This window comes from Camelina sativa, chromosome 3 (genome assembly GCF_000633955.1).
Source record: "Camelina sativa cultivar DH55 chromosome 3, Cs, whole genome shotgun sequence".
NCBI lineage: Eukaryota > Viridiplantae > Streptophyta > Magnoliopsida > Brassicales > Brassicaceae > Camelina > Camelina sativa.
This window is the reverse complement of record NC_025687.1, coordinates 15,129,393-15,148,923: the sequence shown is the minus strand read 5'-3', so window position 1 is coordinate 15,148,923 and position 19,531 is coordinate 15,129,393. Positions and strand designations below refer to the sequence as shown.

Genomic DNA, 19,531 nt, shown 5'->3' with positions numbered 1-19,531 from the left:
CAATGTCTTCCTCTTCATCATTCTACAAAGTCAGGAAACAATCATAATCAGGTAATCAGGAAACATTAATAATCATCAAGCATATAACCTCTTGGTAATTTTCAAAATTTAATCTCATCCTATGGTATTTTCCAATATTAACTAGATGAATATAAACTATGTAATAAAAAAAACTTTTCTCATTTAATGATAAATAGGAACCTTGAATTATCTATACAAGTGTCACCTTCAATTATCTATACAAGTGTTACCTTGAATTATTTCACCGCCACACAATTATGTATACAAGTGTCACCTTCAATTATCTATACACGTGTTACCTTGACATTTTTCCAAAACTATAAATCAAAAATATTTCATATAATTGTTTATATTTTCAATCTTTTTTTTTTAATTTTATTATTGTTGCTATTGAAAAAGCATTACAAAACATATAAAATTATTTTATATGGAATAAGGAAAATAAATAAATTTAAAATTTGGATAATGTGTGATAAGAATTTTGGTGATCATTAACTCGATTGACGTTAAGTCAAACATCATTAAACTAACGTCGGTTTTTATTTCTTTAACGTCAATTAAAACACTTTTACAACCGACGTAAGTTACACATAATTAATTATTTAATTTTAGCATTTAATTTTAAAAAGAATAAAAAACAACAATAGAAAATGTAATCAGAACATAATATTCAAGTGATAAAAAATCAATTAATCTGTCTCAAATATTCTTGTGTTCTTATGTGCATGATAATAAAAAATGTAAAGGTAAATAACATTGTATTAAAATCTATCATTTATATATCCTCTGAAAAAACAAAGTAAATAGACTTAGATTCAATTACCATAACAGAATTCTTTTAGATTGATGATCCGATGAAAATGAACCAATTGCACAATCTTAACCAAAATGCATCATTCATGGCTTAACATATTATGCATAGCTGCTATAAGAAGTAAAGATAAACGTACACAATCATCATTACTGCTGTAATCCTTACACAATCATCATCTTTTAGGGGAATTGACTTAACAAGATGGAGAGAACTTATGAAAGAAGAGGGAGAAACAGCTAACATGGAAAAGTTCACTCAATATGTGAAGGGAAATCATTTCATTCCAAATTCTGTTATGGTTGATTGTACGGCCGATGCTGGTATCACTAGCTTGACAGTTGATTTGAATTTGTCGTTATGTTTTAGTTGTTTGATTGAGTTGAATAAGTCTTGTGTTCCTGAGATGTAGGAGGCAAGTGCTAGTAGTTGGAGTACTTTTAGGATCTAGTTTGTTTAGCTCTTTAGTCTATTTAAGAGACAAAGAAGCATTCTCAGTTTTTTAATAAGAACGACGAGCACTATTCAGATCCATTGTGTGTTCTGTTCTACTTTTAACAAGTGGTATCAAAGCCATTCATAAACTGTTTGTCGTTTGAGATCGAAAGTACCAAAAGAAAGAGTGAGAATGAGTGACAAGGAGATCAGCATTCCTAAGTTCGATGGCGACTATGAGCATTGGGCAATGCTAATGGAAAACATGTTGCGGTCAAAGGAATGGTGGGATCTCATTGAGACAGGGATCTCGAGACAAGAGAGAAATATCATCATGTCTGGACCGCAAAGAACAGAGCTTGTAGAGATGAATCTGAAGGATCTCAAGGTGAAGAATTATCTATTTGCGTCCATAGATAAGACGATCCTGAAGACCATCACCATGAAAGATAGTTCAAAGGACATTTGGGATTCCATGAAGACGAAGTACCAAGGGAATCTGCGTGTCCAAAGTGCTCAGCTACAGAGATTGAGGAGGAACTTCGAAGTATTGGAGATGAGAGAAGAGGAGACAATCACAGAATACTTCTCAAGAGTAATGGTGGTAGCTAATGACATGAGGACATTGGCGGAAGATATGCCAGATGCGAAGGTTGTTGAGAAGATTTTAAGAACGCTTGCTGAGAGATTCACATATGTTGTGTGTGCCATTGAGGAATCAAAGGACATCAAGAATCTCTCAGTGGATGAGTTGCAGAGTTCTCTCTTGGTGCATGAACAGAAAATGCAAAAGAGCATGAAAGAGGAGCATGCTCTTAAGGTTGAGGGTCAAGGAAGAGGTCGTGGAGGATACCAAGGCCGAGGAGGGTATTCTGGTAGAGGAGGCAGAGGTCGAGGAGAATTCGACAAAAGCAAGATTGAGTGCTACAAATGTCATAGAATGGGGCATTTTAAGAGTGAGTGTCCAAGCTGGGAGAAGAACGCAAATTACATCGGGTTAGAAGAAGATGTGTTGCTGATGGCGTACATTGAGCAAAACAAAGCAGAGGATGAGCATGTGTGGTTTCTCGACTCAGGCTGTAGCAACATGTGTGGTACCAAGGCATGGTTCATAGAGTTCGACAACACGTTCAGACAAAATGTCAAACTCGGCGACAACAGGAGAATGGTGGTAGAAGGAAAAGGTAACCTCCTGTTAAAAGTCAATGGCTTAATTCAAGTTGTATCGTTTGTTTATTACGTTCCTGGGTTGAAGAACAATTTGTTAAGTGTGGGTCAACTACAACAAAAGGGGCTGCGAATCACCATTGAAGATGATACATGTGAGATATGGCACAAAAAGCAACAGAGAGTGATAATGCAGTCTTCGATGTCAACAAACAGGATTTTTGTTGTCTTTGCAACAATGGTTGAGATGAAGAAAGAGATAGAAGCAAAGTGTCTACAAATGACAGTGGAGAAAACAGAGTCGATGTGGCACAAGAGATACGGTCACTTGAACAACAAAGGACCGCATACCCTTGGAGAAAAGGAAATGGTAGTAGGACTGCCACAAATCAGTCCACAAGAAGGAGCGTGTGAAATCTGTATGAAGGGGAAGCAGATACAGAATAACATACCGAAGCAGAGCAACTGGAAGGCAAGTAGAAGACTTGAGTTAGTCCATAGTGACATTTGCGGTCCCATCTCACCAGCTTTAGATGGAGGGAAAAGGTACATCATCAACTTCATTGATGATTACAGTAGGAAATGTTGGACGTACTTCTTAGCTGAAAAATCAGAGGCATTTAGCAAGTTCAAGGAGTTCAGAATGGCGACTGAAAGGGAAACCGGAGATCTCCTAGTTTGTTTGAGAACAGATAGGGGAGGCGAGTACAACTCAAAGGCTTTCCAAGATTACTGTAGAGAGCATGGGATAAAGAGACAGCTTACAACTGCGTATACTCCTCAGCGGAATGGGATTGCATAGAGGAAGAATCAGAGTGTTCTCAATATGACAAGGTGCATGATGATGGGAATGAATGTACCACAACGTTTTTGGCCAGAAGCGGTTCAGTACTCAGTGTATATTTTAAACCGAAGTCCAACGTCCATACTTGGAGATATGACGCCAACAGAGAAATGGAGTAATCACAAGCCATCGGTTGATCATCTTAGAGTTTTCGGTTGTGTGGCATTTGCTCTGATCCCTTATGAAAGGAGAGTCAAGCTGGATGAGAAAAGCACCAAATGCGTGATGTTTGGAGTTAGCCGAGAATCAAAGGCATATCGTCTCTATGATCCAATCGCCAAGAGGATCATAAAAAGTAAGGATGTTGTTTTTGATGAGAATGTGAGCTGGAACTGGGAAGCAAGTGAAGAAAACAAAGAGATACCGTGGGAGGTGATGTTTGGAGATGATAAGGAGGTGACTCAGGATCAGAATGATGGCGAAGAAGGGGAAGAAAATGGTGAACCTGAGCAGACCGATGAACCCAATGAAGAAGAATCAACGGCTCAAATAACCAATCCTGATAGCACAGCTCCAAGAGAAAGAAGGGAGAGAAAGAAGCCGGTCTGGATGAAAGATTATGAGTGTGAAGGTATGAGTCTATTCATAGAAGTTTGCTATGATGAAATGGTAGCGATGTTAGTTGTAGAAGAGGACCCAACCAAGTTTGACGAAGTAGTTCAACATGAGAAGTGGAGAAAAGCGATGGAGACTGAAATAAAGTCAATAGAAGACAACAATACTTGGGAATTGGTTGAGCTACCTGCAAGTTCAAAGGTGATAGGCGTCAAGTGGGTCTACAAGATGAAACTTAATGAGAAAGGAGAAGTGGACAAGTTTAAGGCGCGGTTGGTAGCTAAAGGTTTTCATCAAACTCAAGGTGTTGATTTCCATGAAGTATTTGCGCCTGTTGCTCGTTGGGATACTGTGAAAATGATACTTGGAGCTGCAGCACGTAAGGGGTGGAGTGTATTTCAGCTTGATGTGAAAAGTGCGTTCCTACATGGAGAGCTCCAAGAAGATGTGTATGTAGAGCAGCCGCTGGGTTTTGAGAACAGAGATGAGAGTGAGAAGTGTACAAGCTTAAGAAGGCGTTGTATGGTCTGAGGCAAGCTCCAAGAATGTGGTATAGTAAAATTGAAGGTTACTTTCAGAGGAAAGGGTTCAAGAAATGCTATTGTGAACATACTCTGTTCGTCAAAGACGAAGAAGATGAGATACTGGTCGTAAGTCTTTATGTAGATGATCTAATCTATACTGGAAACTCAGAAAGGTTGCTTGAAGAGTTCGAAGCATCAATGAAGGAGGAGTTTGCTATGACTGACCTGGGCAAGATGAAGTTCTTTCTCGGTGTTGAAGTAATTCAGGATGAAGAAGGAATATTCATTGGCCAAAAGAAGCACGCTGAAGAGATTTTGATCAGATTTGGAATGGAAAATTGCAACTCTGCTAAGAACCCGATGGTGCCGGGTCAGAAGCTGTCTAAGGAGGGATTTGGACTACCTGTTGATGCTACAATCTTTAATCAAATGGTGGGAAGCCTTAGATACTTGACGGAAACAGGACCTGACTTGATCTATTCGGTCAATTTGGTCTCTCGATACATGGAGGAACCAAAGGGACAACACTTGCTGGCTGTGAAAAGGATACTGAGGTATGTTCAAGGGTTTGCAGGTTATGGGATTCAGTATAAACGAGAAGGAGATTTGAAGCTGGTTGGGTACGCTGACAGTGACTATGCTGGTGATGAGGATGATAGGAAAAGCACCTCAGGTTATGCGTTCATGTTTGGTGGAGCATCGGTGGCTCGGGCATCAAAGAAACAGCCCACAATTGCTTTGTCTACTTCTGCTTGCAGCTGCTAATGGAGCTTGTCAAGCTATATGGTTGAGGAATGTGTTGATGGAGATTGGAATTGAGCAAAAGGAAGGCACGATGATGTTTTGTGACAACAGTTCAACAATTAAGCTTTCAAAAAATCCAGTTCTTCATGGAAGGAGCAAGCATATACATGTGAGGTACCATTTTCTTCGTGAGCTTGTAAACGATAGAACTATTAGCTTGGATTACTGCTCTACACAAGTTCAACTAGCGGATATCATGACCAAGGCGGTGAAGCTCGAGACATTTGAAAGAGTTAGTGAAGCTTGGGAGTCTGCAAAAAGGAAGATTAAACTGGAAAGGATGCATTCCAGTTTAGGGGAAGATTTGAAACAGTTGATTTGAATTTGTCGTTATGTTTTAGTTGTTTGATTGAGTTAATTTGAATAAGTCTTGTGTTCCTGAGATGTAGGAGGCAACTGCTAGTAGTTGGAGTATTTTTAGGATCTAGATTGTTTAGCTCTTTAGTCTATTTATGACACAAATAAGCATTCTCAGTTTATTAATAAGAAGCACGATTCAGATCCATTGTGTGTTGTGTGTTCTGTTCTACTTTTAATATAGCTGTTACTACGACTGGTTGCTACGAGGAATTCATGTGGTCACTCCGAACAAAAAGGCTAACTCAGGACCACTTGATCAGGTTATGAGTTCGATATGTCTTAGTGACTGTTGAATAGGAAGCTACAAATTTGTTCTTGTTGAGGTTCCGTGATTCCATGAACATATAGACTAGTTGGTAACACTTTCTTGTTTGTAAATGCAGTATCTAAAGATTAGAGATCTTCAAAGAAAATCGTACACACATTACTTCTATGAAGCAACCGTTGGACCTGGGACCTTGGCCCAAGGTCTTCAAGCTTTTGATTTCATAACTCATAAGCACTTGTCGGTTTTATAGTTTAAAACAAACTACTCTTGTGTTCTGTTCTACTCTTTAAGATTCTAGAACTTGATGTTTATAACTTAGTTTTTAACAGTCCTTCATCAAACTGGGATACGAATCAGCTTGAATGGTGTTGGAAGATTTTGGTTGCCAAGTGTAGCTAATTCCGATTGATCGTGGTCTTTGCAATCTTGATCGTTTTGATGATTGTAGAGGTCATCTTGCGAACGTTTCTCTTCCCTACATGGATTATCATGCAACTGATCCAAACAATATTTGTTACTAGATTTATCTAAGGAAGGTAATTTAATATATATTTTTGTTATTAATGTGAATTGTTGAATATTATTACAATTAGAAAAAATTCAAATTATAAATCTATACAAATGTCAAATTTATTTTATTAAGTAATATATAAGTTATATATTTTTATAAATATTTTTCACTGTTAATTCTTTCGTTATTTTTTAATATAAACACGTCATCTCTTATTTTTTTTTCTCTGATCGCGAGGAGTCGTCATCTCTTATCATTTATTCTCTTTTGACATTCTACTATCTCACTAACAATATATTGATTATGAACATATATCACAACTAATTTTCATCTTCTAATATTCTTTTTTCTTCTTTTTACTGCGTGATGATTTCTTACTAACGTAGACGTAAAAGAATCTTAGGGGGCGGTTTTGGAGAAGTGATTTCTAAATCCATATACAGTTGTTAATTATGAAAAATCATATCCAATGGATTTTGAAAGAACATGTTTTAACTTTGGATTTGAATCATTTGATTTTACACTTTTAAATCCATTCAAATTCATTTAAAACAAAATGTGGATTTTGAAATCTAAAAACAAATCATTAAAAAATAACATGAGATTTGAGAAGTTAATGCCAGGAATTATATAGATATATAATCTAGAGATTTACTAAGAGTATTATACAACACGTATATGTGGTCGGTTACCTCGATATTTGAGTTTCTGTGTGTTGTATTTATGAAAGCTTAAGGTTTTTTTCTATCCTATATATGATCTCTAAACCTGAATTGCTTATGCTTCTTTTGTGTGCGCTGATGAATTTGAGATCAAGGTTTTATCTTCTTGTGAATTGCTTCTACTTTGGTTTATCGGATGATGATGATATTCTCTGTATATTAATAGAGGAGCACATTTGTAAAAAAATGTTGATGTGTGTGGGTTAAAGACCTCATGACACTTTTTATCAAACATCCCTCAAAATATCAACTTAATACAACTCTATCTCATTAAATTTATTAAAAAAATTCATAAAACTTTTAAACCTAGAAGAGCCTCTCAGAAGCCAAAACCTCTTCTCTCACCTATAAATACATTATTTTTATCAGTAAAATATACATTTCCACAATTCTTTTGGTCTTCCATGAGAGCAAGCAAACAACTCCACAATTCTAACAATTATCCAACTATAATAGAATTAGTGTGAGTATACATCACCTGCACAAGTGTCCCTCCTCATGCAATCCATACAACAAGTGTCTCCCTTTCATGCAATGCATGTAACACTTGTAACATTTGTACACCACTTGTCACCAACCTCTCTATCCTTGTCTTTGTCTCCTCCCTATATAAATAGGAATTATGTAGAAGAGAAAAATCTAACAGTGAGAGCTTTCTATCTCTCTAGTTTTCTCTCGAGCTTCTCTCTAAAGTTCATACACTCATCTCTCTAGATCTCTTCTCCTTTGATCCTTCTCATAATAAATATCTTGTTCATCTTGTTATCTCCAAGCTTATAATATAGTTCATAACACGTTATCAGCACGATGTCTTTACCGCTGGAGCTTTTACGTGGTAAGTAAATTTATATTTTTTCTATATATGTTTATAGAACATAAATATTATATACAGCATGAAATTATGCCTTTTTCCGGATTGATCGTTATATATGATACGCTCTGCCTACTCTACGATCAAAGAAAAAATATTTCTATTAAATATATAAGGCTATAACTCTTATTTTATTTTCTGAATTTATAGTTTGTTTATTCGTAAAGAATAATTATATGTGTTATATAAGATTTAAAGAGAATGAAATGTCTTTATAATCAAAAATATATTTCTCTTATGAGAATATATAAAGCACTTGTACATATATTTTATACAGTGCAAAAATAATTGGAAGGTTTGGATGAGTTAGCCTCGACTTCCAAAGACATCAGATTCATAATTATCGATGTGTTCTCCAAAGTCTCAAAGAAACTCACAGAGTTTCAAAGACATTTTGTCTTAATAAAATTATTATGTTGAGACTATAAATAAATATGGTATCGCAAGATCAACCATATTGGAGACACGCATGTATATGATTATATCATGCAAAAAGAAAGATAGCAAAATGATAGTAAATATGAAATTCCTTAATGCTTTAAGCATAGTGTTACCGGTCAAGTCATTCCGGACAATCAATGATATTAAAAATCATTGAGAATTTGTTTAGAAGAACAAAAGGGAACAAAAGTTCTTTCAAAAGTATTGCATGTCCCCGTTCACATTTCAAGAGGTTGTAAGCACTACACTTCATTCATATTTCAAGTAACATCTAATTTATGTTGAGTTTATTTGAGTTTATTTAAGTTTATTTAAATTTCTATTTATTGTTTATGGAGTTGATGGTTATATACCTCTTCCTTGATTCTGTAGTAGGCTATGCCTCCAGAATCATATAGTGTTGGCCCATTCACCATCGTTTTGGATTAACAAGATCATTGTATATATATGATGGTTTAATTTCTTTAATAAATCCCAAAATTAAACCCCAAATATCACCGATCTAAAAATAAGATTCGGTCAAAGGTGAATGGACATAAAAGTCATCATCTTGAGAGGGGGTAATACTAATCTCACATCTTATAAGGATCGAAGATAGTAGACATAACCGAAATCGGTATGTTGTAATCCTTAAGTGGGATTCAGTACAAGATGAATGAACTCCAAGAGTTATCATCTCAAGTGGGAGAATTAAAGGAATCTCACATGGACAATAAGTCGATAAACTTTGGTGAATTTGACACCCCATAGCGATATAACTTTGGTGAAGTCATATCCTTTAATTTATCATATATATATATATATATATATATATATGTCGCATGTGATAAAGTGAAACATTCATGATGTTCACTCTTGAAATGAGCTATGATGAATCGTTCATAGTGCAACTCCAAGATATTGCAAAAAGATTCATGGTGATATAATCTCTTTGTTTTTACATGAAACATGCAATTTTGTATGTAATAAATATTATATATGAGGCCAACAGTTTGAAAAAAATATTTCTCCCATGTTATATATTCATGGTTGGAGATTAAATATTTCTCATTTTGAATATTATGGGTGTGTGATATATATTGTAAATGCTCCTCCACACCGCATAAAATATACCATCCAAAGAGGATGAAATATATAGATGCAGGAGATGAGTCTCCACTCTAATAATATAGAGTCATCTTATGAGAGATGTGCGTATTGCAAGATTTGCAGATCATCAAGTTGGATGATAAAAGTTCCCCTTCATTATGGGAGAATCATTGAATAATTTGAATCTTTGAACAAATGAATATAATGAATATGAACTTAAAAGTTCAAAGTTCAACAGATCACTATTCAAGATATATATTGCAAATCAAATGCAAAAAGCTGATGGATGAGATTTCGTATAATTATTGATCCTCACATAAATGAATATGAACTTGTAGTTCTGAGAAATCTCACATCCCAGCTAAAAATGCTCCAATAAAGATATGTCTCTGACGGATGACATAAAAGTCTATGACCCATATATAAGAAACGTGATAGACTACTTTGGTTCCTAAGATAAATAAAATCCTCGGAAAAAGGAGCAAATTAAAAAGAGGATTATACTCTCAAAAGAGGAGCAAATGAACTCCTAAAGAGGAGTAGATAGACTCTTTAAGAAGAGCTAATAGACTCCTAGAGAGAAGCAAATATACTCCTATAGAGGAGCAACATATTTCTCAAGAAGAGTAGAGGAACCGATTGATATGGTTAATAACGAAATCAGGTACCTGAATAAAATCATTTATATAATGATTAAATAGATCTCGATTAACCATGTCATTACAGGAAATATGGAACCAAAGACATAATGTCGACAATAAAAATATTATATCGCGCAATGTGATTAATGATGATCATAAATCTCCGCTTTGTGAGCGTATATATATATATATATATATATATATTGGCCAATAAAGACATAATCAAGTCTATATTAAACTCGTATTAAAGACGAGTAATTTTTGGACTAGTGGTCTAAGAATCAAAAGGGTATAATGATATATAACAAAATGGTGTGTCGCGCCATGTTTTGTTAAAGTACCCTATATCAATCAAAAAGGATGTTATATGATGACTTGAAATACATCTCATGGGATGCTTGAAGAGGTTATCCCGAAAGATATATGATATCATAATTATGTTCTCAAAAACTCATTGATGGTCATCAAAACCCTTAAAGGGTTATTTTGAATAAAAGATCTTGTAAACATCTTTCGAAATAGATGTTATACCAATAACTTCTAAAGGAAGTCATATATATATATAGTCATTTAAGATCATATATAAATGCTAACGAGCATTTATATATCTTATGAATTGTGCATAGCATCTTTTTACTATTCTTTTTGCAGCATATAACTTATTCTCTATGAGTAGATTTTTGAGATAGTTAAAATGTATGATTAACTTGGGCTTAATATATTTTGGAACCCCCATGTTTGGTCTAGTTGGTTTTGTAGATGCAGGATATTTATCAGATCCACATAAATCCTGATCCCAAACTGGATATGATATCACAATTGGAGGAACTGCAATCTCATGGCGCTCACAGAAACAGACTTTGGTCTCCACTTCCTCAAATCATGTAGAAATAATTGCTCTTAATGAAACATTGAGGGAATGTGTATGGCTTAGATCAATGACTAACCATATACAAGAATCGAGTAGAATAGTCACCAAGAAAGAGCCAACAACATTATTTGAAGACAATGATGCTTGTGTCGCCCAAATCAAAGAATGTTACATCAAGAGCGACATAACTAATAGTACTTAGAATTGTGATAATTAGAAAACAAAATCTCAATAATATTATTTGGAATTATATAATTTATATTAGTATTGAAACCTATATAAAAAAATATTTTAGTTTCCCATACTATAGTATTTGTTTGTATATATTGTACATTTTTTACCATGTTATCTCACATGTTCTCTTTCTTTTATATTCAGCTCATTTTGGTGCTGGTGTTGCTGATTTTGTGTCTCCGTTCTTAGATATCCGTAAGCAACTCCAACTGTTGAATAAAAAACTTGCTTGTATCCTTAAATCAACTAGGAATGAGTTTCCGGTAAGAGATGATCACATGACGAGGGACGGTATTAATTTTTCGTGGATAATGAAACGTGGCATCGAACTTCCACAAGGGAATCAAGTAAGAGGTATCACTACAAAAAATAATTTGTTTCACATCAGTTATTTTTTTTAAGTTAGCACCGGTTAAAAAATTGACACTAGAATTATATGATTTTTGTAAAAAATATTGCTAAAGTTAGTGAGATAAAAAAAATTACCATCACTTACAAAGTGACTATAATTCAAATTTAGCATCACTTCATTTTTTATTAGCATTATTTATTCAACTGATGCTATTAATATTTCAGTATTGTTTTAATAAATGTTACTATCAAGATTTCTACATAGTATCAAAAGTTTTCAAATGAAGTGAAAATTGATTTTTTGTGCATATCCCTTCAAACAACTACATTTCTGGTAAATCTCTATAACTTAATTTTATAAATATGAAATTAGGACTGTTATTGTAAACTATGTTATTTTTCTTTTAACTGTATCAAATAAAAAATGTGACACACAATTTAGTAATTTAAGATCGATTAAAATAAGTGATGTTGCACTTATTTGTTTTAATATCAGTTCTGATGTTAAATAAGTGATGTCAAATGTCTTTTTTGTTTATTATAATCATGTATAGATTATCTTTGCTTGATAATTTTAAGTATTTTTTCTTGTTGTACACAAAATTGTTTGGCTTGGGCTCTTGACAGAGGTCATCGATACTTCACTGCAATTAATGGTCTACAAGGATTCAATCCCTTGATTTTTGAGACGTTCTTAAATGGTGTTCTGAAGATGCACCTTGACTATGAAGATGCAATTGATAACATCGAAAATGTAAAGTATTATCTGATTAATAACAATCACGTCAAAGACATGATTGTCTACAGGCGCCCATTACAAAATTATGCAGATGCAGGTTTTGAAGTTTCAATAAAGAAGTTGCTGATTAAAACCCCAGTTGTAGTGTCAATTGATATGCTTCCAAGCTTTCAATCCTCCTATTTTGGAAAGGTATGACGGTAAATATTCCAGAACTTCCTTAGCTTTGTTATGTTATATAATTTAGTAAAAATAATATTTAACTTAAATTATTTAAATAATTTTCAAGATATGTACACTCCTATTGTCCTCAAGTCTCAAACAACTGCTTTTGAAATATATCCAAAGAATATTGTTAATATCACGGGGTTCGGTGCTAAGAAGATTGATGGAGTGATAAAAGAATTCTGAGAAATCCAAGATTCCAAAGGAAAGTGATGGGGAATGGATGGATTTGATTATTTGGCTCGTGGGACGGTTCTAATAAGAGAAGCAGTTGAGTTTTTCCCCCAATTTGAAAATCCAAATAATCAAACCCATCCACTCCAAATCCCTTTCCTTTGCAATCTTGGATTTCCCAGAATTCTTTTATCACTTCATTGATCTTCTTACCACTGAACCCCGTGATAACAACAATATGCTTTGGATATATTTCAAAAGCAATTGTTTGAGACTCGAAGACAGTAGGATTGATCCCTGAAAATTAATTAAATAATTTAAGTTAAATATTGTTTTTACTATATTGTATAACATAACAAAGTTAATGAAATTCTGAAATATTAACGTTATACATTTCTAAAGTAGAAGGAGTGGTAGCTTGGAAGCATATCAATTGACACTACAACTCGGGCTTCAATCAGCAACTTCTCTATTAAAACTTCAAAACTTGCATCTGCATAATTTTGTAATGGGTGCCTGTAGACAATCATGTCTTTGACATGATTGTTATTAATCAGATAATATTTCGCATTTTCGACGTTATCGATTGTACCTTCATAGTGAAGGTGCTTCTTCGGAACTCTATTTAAGAACGTCTCAAAAATCAAGGGATTGAACCCTTGTAAACCATTAATAGCAGTGAAGTATCAATGATCTCTATAAAGAGCCCAAGCCCAACAAGTTTATGTACAACAAGAAAACACTTAAAATTATCAAGCAAAAGTAATCTATACATGACTATAAAAAAACAAAAAAAAAAAAAGGACAACACTAATTTAACATCAATTAGAGAACTGATATTAAAACATATAAGTGCAACATCACTTATTTTAATCGATCTTAAATTACTAAATTGTGTGTCAAATTTGTTATTTGATACAATTAAAAAAAATAACATTGTTTACCAATAACCGTCCCAATTTCATATTTATAAAATTAAGGTATAAGATTTACCGGAAATGTAGTTGTTTCTAAAAAAATGCAAAAAAAAAAAGTCATATTTCACTTCATTTCAAAACTTTTGATACTATGTAGAAATCTTGATAGTAACATTTATTAAAACAACACTGAAATAGCATCAGTTGAATAAATAACGCTAATAAAAAATTAAGTGATGCTAAATTTGAATTATAATCACTTTGTAAGTGATGGTAAAATTTTTTAGTTTCACTATTTTTAGGAATATATTTTACAAAACCATATAATTATAGTGTCACTTTTTAAGCGGTGCTAACTTAAAAAATAACTTATGTCAAACAAATTAATTTTTGTAGTGATACCTCCTACTTAATTCCCTGGTGGAAATTTGATGCCACGTTCCATTATCCACGAAAACTTAATACCGTCTCTCGTCATGTGATCATCTCCTACCGGAAACTCATTCCAAGTTGATTTAGGGATACAAGCAAGTTTTTGATTCAACAGTTGGAGTTGCGTAGGGATATCTAAGAACAGAGACACAAAATCAGCAGCACCGAAATGAGCTCAATATAAAAGAAAGATAACATGGTAAAAAATGTACAATATATACAAACAAATACTATAGTATGGGAAACTAAAAGTATTTTTTTTATATATAGGTGTCAATATTAATATAAATTATATAATTCCAAATAGTTATTATTGAGATTTTTTTTTCTAATTATCACAATTCTAAGTACTATTAGTTATTTGAAAAAAAAAAAATTGAACTAGGAATAAAGTCGTTACTTTTGTAAAACCATAGATCATAGCTATTTTGTGAGTATATATATATATATATATATATATAGTTTTAGAAGTACTTAAATTTTGTGTAAATTATATCTATGAATTAACTCATGTTGTAACGTCGTTAGCTCTTGATTTTTTTTTCTATAACTCATGTTGCGACATCCTTTAAAAGAAGAAATGAACAAAACTCTGATTATAAATGTGTCTTGATTTTGTAAATTTTTTGTTTAAATTGTGCAGAGCAATAGAAAAGCATGGGTTTTATAACCGAGTGTCTTAACTTTGTTTGGGGGAGGTGACTCGAGATATTGGGTTATCCCTAGAGAACCACGGTACCTTCCGATTCATTCTGAGGTGACTCGAGATATTGGGTTATCCCTAAAGAACCAAGGTACCTTCCGGTTCAGTCTACTAACCAAGATACTAAGCTTCAGTTTGGTCTATATGAGGTTTGGACTGGAAGATGGAAGACCGTTATGTTGATCCATGAAGCCTTTCGTTCACCAAGTTTAAGAGAATATGATCATTGTTGACTGATAGTCTGAACACGAATGTTATACCTCAAATTCGAAGATTTAGTTCTAATAAACGAGCTTTACACCTTAGATCATAATTATGTAAATGAAGAAAAGCCTTGTAGCAAAAAGGTACACTTTCTTGAACAAGTCTTAATGTTCCGTGTGATAATCTTCTGGCTTAAACCACAGCGAGAAATCGATTCCTTTCGACTTCAAATTCTCAGTTGCGGGGGCGATTCTCTCCAGAAGCTACAACGATTCAACAACACATATGTTCAGACCTTATCTCTAAGCATAACATATTGAAAGCATTAACAAAAGTATTAACAGTTCATCAAACCTTTCACAAACCTTAGAGTGAAGAATGCCATTGGACACCAAAACAGATCTATCAAACACAGAAAACTTCCCGCCGTCCATTCGAGTCACAGCTCCTCCAGCTTCCTCAACTATCTGTGTTCATATTCAGACATGGATTAAGCTCTACAACATATGTAGTTTGGTAAGAAAGAAAAAAACAAGAAGGAAGATTACAAGAACACCAGCTGCCATATCCCATGGCTTTAAACGGTACTCCCAGTATGAATCTGCAATCCCAAGTGCCACGTGACACATGTCAACTGCTGCAGCACCAAGTCTCCGCACTCCCCGACTCACATCAGTGAACTCTTTGAACAATTCCATGTTAGTACTCCATGCATCATCATGTTCATACCCAAACCCTGTGATAAGAAGTGCTCTCTCCACCTACACTCAACCATAATAGATGTGTTATAAAACCAAATCTACTGAACATACCATGAAGAAACTAAATTGGATTCCTGATAAGTTTACTTACAGCATCAGTTTTACTGACATGAATTTTTTGCCCGTTACACAATGCTCCACCACCTAAGAAGTGAACTAGTTAGCCAAATCTTAAATACCTAACTAAACTAGACGAACATATAAGCTGGCTACATTGTACCTGCAGTTGCAGAAAAGGTTCGAGTGTTCCAACACATTGGACCACCTACAAACTCTACCTGCACAATGAAATTTTTTGGTTTCTTACTAATCCTATTGATCAAAAGAATCAGCAGAGAGGAACTGTCAATAAGTAATAGCTAGTTTGTGCAAGTGTAAAATCAGATCTACCACAGAAGCAGCAGCGGGAGTTCCACGATACAGAACACCCACAGAAACAGCAAAACTGGGATATCCATGAGCAAAATTTGTTGTTCCATCTAACACATAAAAGGAAGAAACTATCACTCAAACCTCACACAAATAAAGAGGAAAGCAATGAGATTTGTTAAAGAGAGCAAAACCTAGAGGATCAATGCACCAGAGGTAATCAGAAGCCGAATCGCCGATGATACCTCCTTCTTCACCAAGAATAAGATGATCACTAAAATTCTTTTTCACTACTTCCAAAATAGCAGCCTCGCTTGCTTTATCAGTACTGCAAATTCAGTAAAATACTAACACTTTGATGCTTCAAACAAAATCAGCGATGAAGAAACTAGTCCTCAATCTATACAAGCACAACACAAGCTAACAACTTTTAAAAAACTCTGAAGAAGCCCCTTACTCAGTTACCAAGTCAGTGAGACCTTTATAAGTGATATTCCTAGGCTTATTCACAGCTTCCATGACAACCTGCCAAACCAGATGAATCAAATCAAGTTATGTTTTTTACTCTTCTCCTTCTGCTCTACGGACCTAAAGAACTCGACTCTAATACCATTGAATTTTCCAGTAAACATAAATTTGGTAATGAATTGTAAAGACAAGAAATTTCGAACCTCGGCGCCGGTTTTAGCGGCGAGTTCAACGACTTCTAGGAGATGTGCCGGCGATATAGTTCCGGTGGATTTAGCGCCGATTCTGGGATAACGCGTCTGATCAGAAACTTCAGAGACAACAGCTTTTGTTTGAAGCCTCGTCGTGGACTTGCTCAAGCTATTAGACAATAATATCCTCCAACTTGACCCATGTCCGGTTACTGTCCGGCATGAAAATGGGTTTTGCAACGGAAGCGATGATGATCTGGGTATGTGAGAGATTCTCATTGACATGTTCCCCGAGAAAATTAGAGACCTTCCCATCGGTATCCCGGAGAAATTTTAGATTTTTTGTTTTGTTTATATATGGGCGCAAGTGAGTGGATGAACAAGGGAGAGAGTCCCAACAAAGCTGATAGAAAGATACAATTTTTATTAAAATATTATCTGAAAAGAACTTATACAAAGATGGAATTTATGTGGTGTAATTCTGAAAAATTCACAAGACTAAAACTGAAACTAAGGTAAATGATGTATGAATTACATGTGTGTGGCACAGTAGTTACCAATAGACCCTGATATTGTTTGTTGTTGATTGATCACACTCAGCAACAGAAGCTGAGCTGATTGTTTCCAACATACAGAAAACAGAAATAGTCTGAATGCATCCATGTACATAGAAGAAATACACAAGAACAGCTGAGGAAAAAGGAAACGATTCTAATCATTCAATTCATCAGAAGCAGCCTGCATCCAAGTATCATGATTGATTCGACCATTTTGCAGATTGAGAAACCAAGCAACTAAAACTACTCAGTTTGCAGTAACTCCCACCATAATGTCTCCTGCTTCATAGCAGCTTTTTGAACTACAGATTTCAAACCCAATTCGCTATACCAAACCCCATATAAGGACTAATGCAGATTAACCAAAATTCACAATCTTTTGGTTCCTCTCATCTCCTCAAAATGATCAGCACATTCTTCTACTTTTCATGATCTCTCTCATCTCCAACAGATGCAAAAAAAGAATCAGACTTTATAATCCCTAAACCTCTAATTTCCCCCAATTACAAAGCTCAACCACATCCAACAACAACATATATAGTAATGACTCCTCTTAATATCCTAACGCTGCTCAAATTGTCTCTGATGACGAGAAAGACATAGAGACAGTGAAAGCTGAGCGTCCTCGCACTGTTTACGCTTGAGGCTTGTTCTGCAACCCGATCTCCTCGCCGGTCCCTCCGGCATCCGACGGTGGCACTGCAATAGCGCTTCCTCCAACCGATCGCAAGATCTCATCGGAATCCGAATCACCCCGCCCTGATTTTTTCCGGTGATCGATCTCTCTCACTCACATGATCTTCTTTGATGAGTCGCGTTGTTGTATTGTTATCATTAGTTTAGAGTTTGGGCTTGGGCTTTTGAGTTATGAAGCCAACTTAGTATTACACTACTACGCGAATTCAAAAGTAATTAAGAACGAGAGATTAGAAATAATATCACACTTTTTTTTCTTTATAATATTTCTTGGTTTTTAAAGTCAAATCACACATGTGGTAGTTATAGAAAAGTTTTGTGACTTTTGTAGTCTTTGCTAAGGTTGCTTCTTCAGCAAGAAGTGGTTATGGATGTGACCAACTATGTTTTTTTACTAGATGAGCGAGTGATCACGCTATAATTAGTCTCTTATGTTTCATTATATAAAATATGCATTTTTGTTTTTTGCTAGTCATTTTTCTATAAATTACTAGTCTTTGTCATGATGTTAGCTAGATATCAACTCTCAAACATCTTATAGGTCCATGCACAATTGTTTCAAAATCGGATTTTTTTGATACATCAATATATTGATATATATATATATATATTAATACGGTGATTAATATTTTCCTATCATTTATTAATATGAATTGTGATATCATTATCATCCTTGCAACCCTAGTATCTACAGATTCCAAAAATCTTTATATTTTTAATCTCAAACACATTGTATATATATATATGACCACTTTGGAAAAAAAATTTAGAAGTGTCTATGGAAACTAGTAATCGTAACAAATGATCTAAAACCACCAGAACCCAACTATGAACTAAATTACAATTTTAAATTTGAAAGTAAGAGGAAAAATAATCTTCATGATCTTAATTAGTACAATCCATATCACGCGTCCTCCAAATGAAAAATCTTCGAAACAAACTAGAATTGCTTATCAATATAGAAACTTCAATGTCGGTCGTTGGTTATGGCACCACCTATATTACAAATAACATGAGTCTGCAAAAAGGTAATAGTATGCAAGATTGGTCTTAAGATGTATGTAGAATATGAAGGATATAGTGCATGTTTCTAAGTCACTGAATGGAAGAGATTATAAAACTGAACGCAATCTCTCATTGCCCAGCAAGCACAATGATAAAATCATAAAATACCATATTAAAAACCTATACTATGTAGAACATCTACCATTCTTAAGATAGCCCGATGTGTACTAAGCACTAAATTAGCCAATTTAACACTATATGATTAATTAAAATCTATACATAACTAAAACAAGAATGATCTCGAAGAAGATGAATTGTTGAATTATAAACTAATATATTATGTTTATTTAATTATAAATCTTCGTATAGGTCAAGGGAAAGAAACACATAGGCACATGTAAACGCGTTCCTACCAACGAACATGGACTTGTGGACATGTATTTCATATACACAGTAACTAAAAACATAAATGCGTATAATTCGGAGAATGAAGATGTGATACTATGAAAACAACACATTATTGGATTTACTAGCAAGTACAAGAACAAGACAAGTAGATGTATTTTTTTT

The 19,531-nt window shown here is 34.3% G+C and overlaps 1 protein-coding gene and 1 long non-coding RNA gene across 3 annotated transcripts in view; both read right to left on the bottom strand.

The window, feature by feature from the left end:
• LOC104777156 (phosphatase IMPL1, chloroplastic) lies at positions 14,919-17,123 on the bottom strand. The gene is made up of 9 exons (XM_010501367.1): positions 16,716-17,123; positions 16,502-16,569; positions 16,239-16,372; positions 16,066-16,154; positions 15,896-15,953; positions 15,767-15,819; positions 15,463-15,675; positions 15,280-15,381; positions 14,919-15,177 (listed from the first exon to the last, which is right to left on the bottom strand). Exons 1-9 carry the CDS (start codon positions 17,016-17,018, stop codon positions 15,079-15,081), a joined length of 1,119 nt encoding a protein of 372 aa, XP_010499669.1. The 5' UTR covers positions 17,019-17,123; the 3' UTR covers positions 14,919-15,078.
• LOC104777155 overlaps positions 18,663-19,531 on the bottom strand; it is a 4,625-nt gene continuing 3,756 nt past the window's right edge. Inside the window, exon 2 of one of the 2 annotated variants that reach the window (XR_002037516.1) lies at positions 18,663-18,974. This is a non-coding gene — a long non-coding RNA (uncharacterized LOC104777155). The remainder of the gene's footprint in view (positions 18,975-19,531) is intronic. The other variant, XR_002037515.1, reaches the window with a different exon arrangement.

What these genes read in the sequence shown, in the direction of transcription:
- LOC104777156 (XM_010501367.1), bottom strand. Translation starts at nt 17,018, where the DNA reads ATGGGAAGGTCTCTAATTTTCTCGGGGAACATGTCAATGAGAATCTCT. An exon ending in CCGCTAAAACCGGCGCCGAG is followed by an intron (nt 16,570 to 16,715) that starts GTTCGAAATTTC and finishes CTGGTTTGGCAG; the next exon opens with GTTGTCATGGAAGCTGTGAA. An exon ending in CTCACTGACTTGGTAACTGA is followed by an intron (nt 16,373 to 16,501) that starts GTAAGGGGCTTC and finishes CTGAATTTGCAG; the next exon opens with TACTGATAAAGCAAGCGAGG.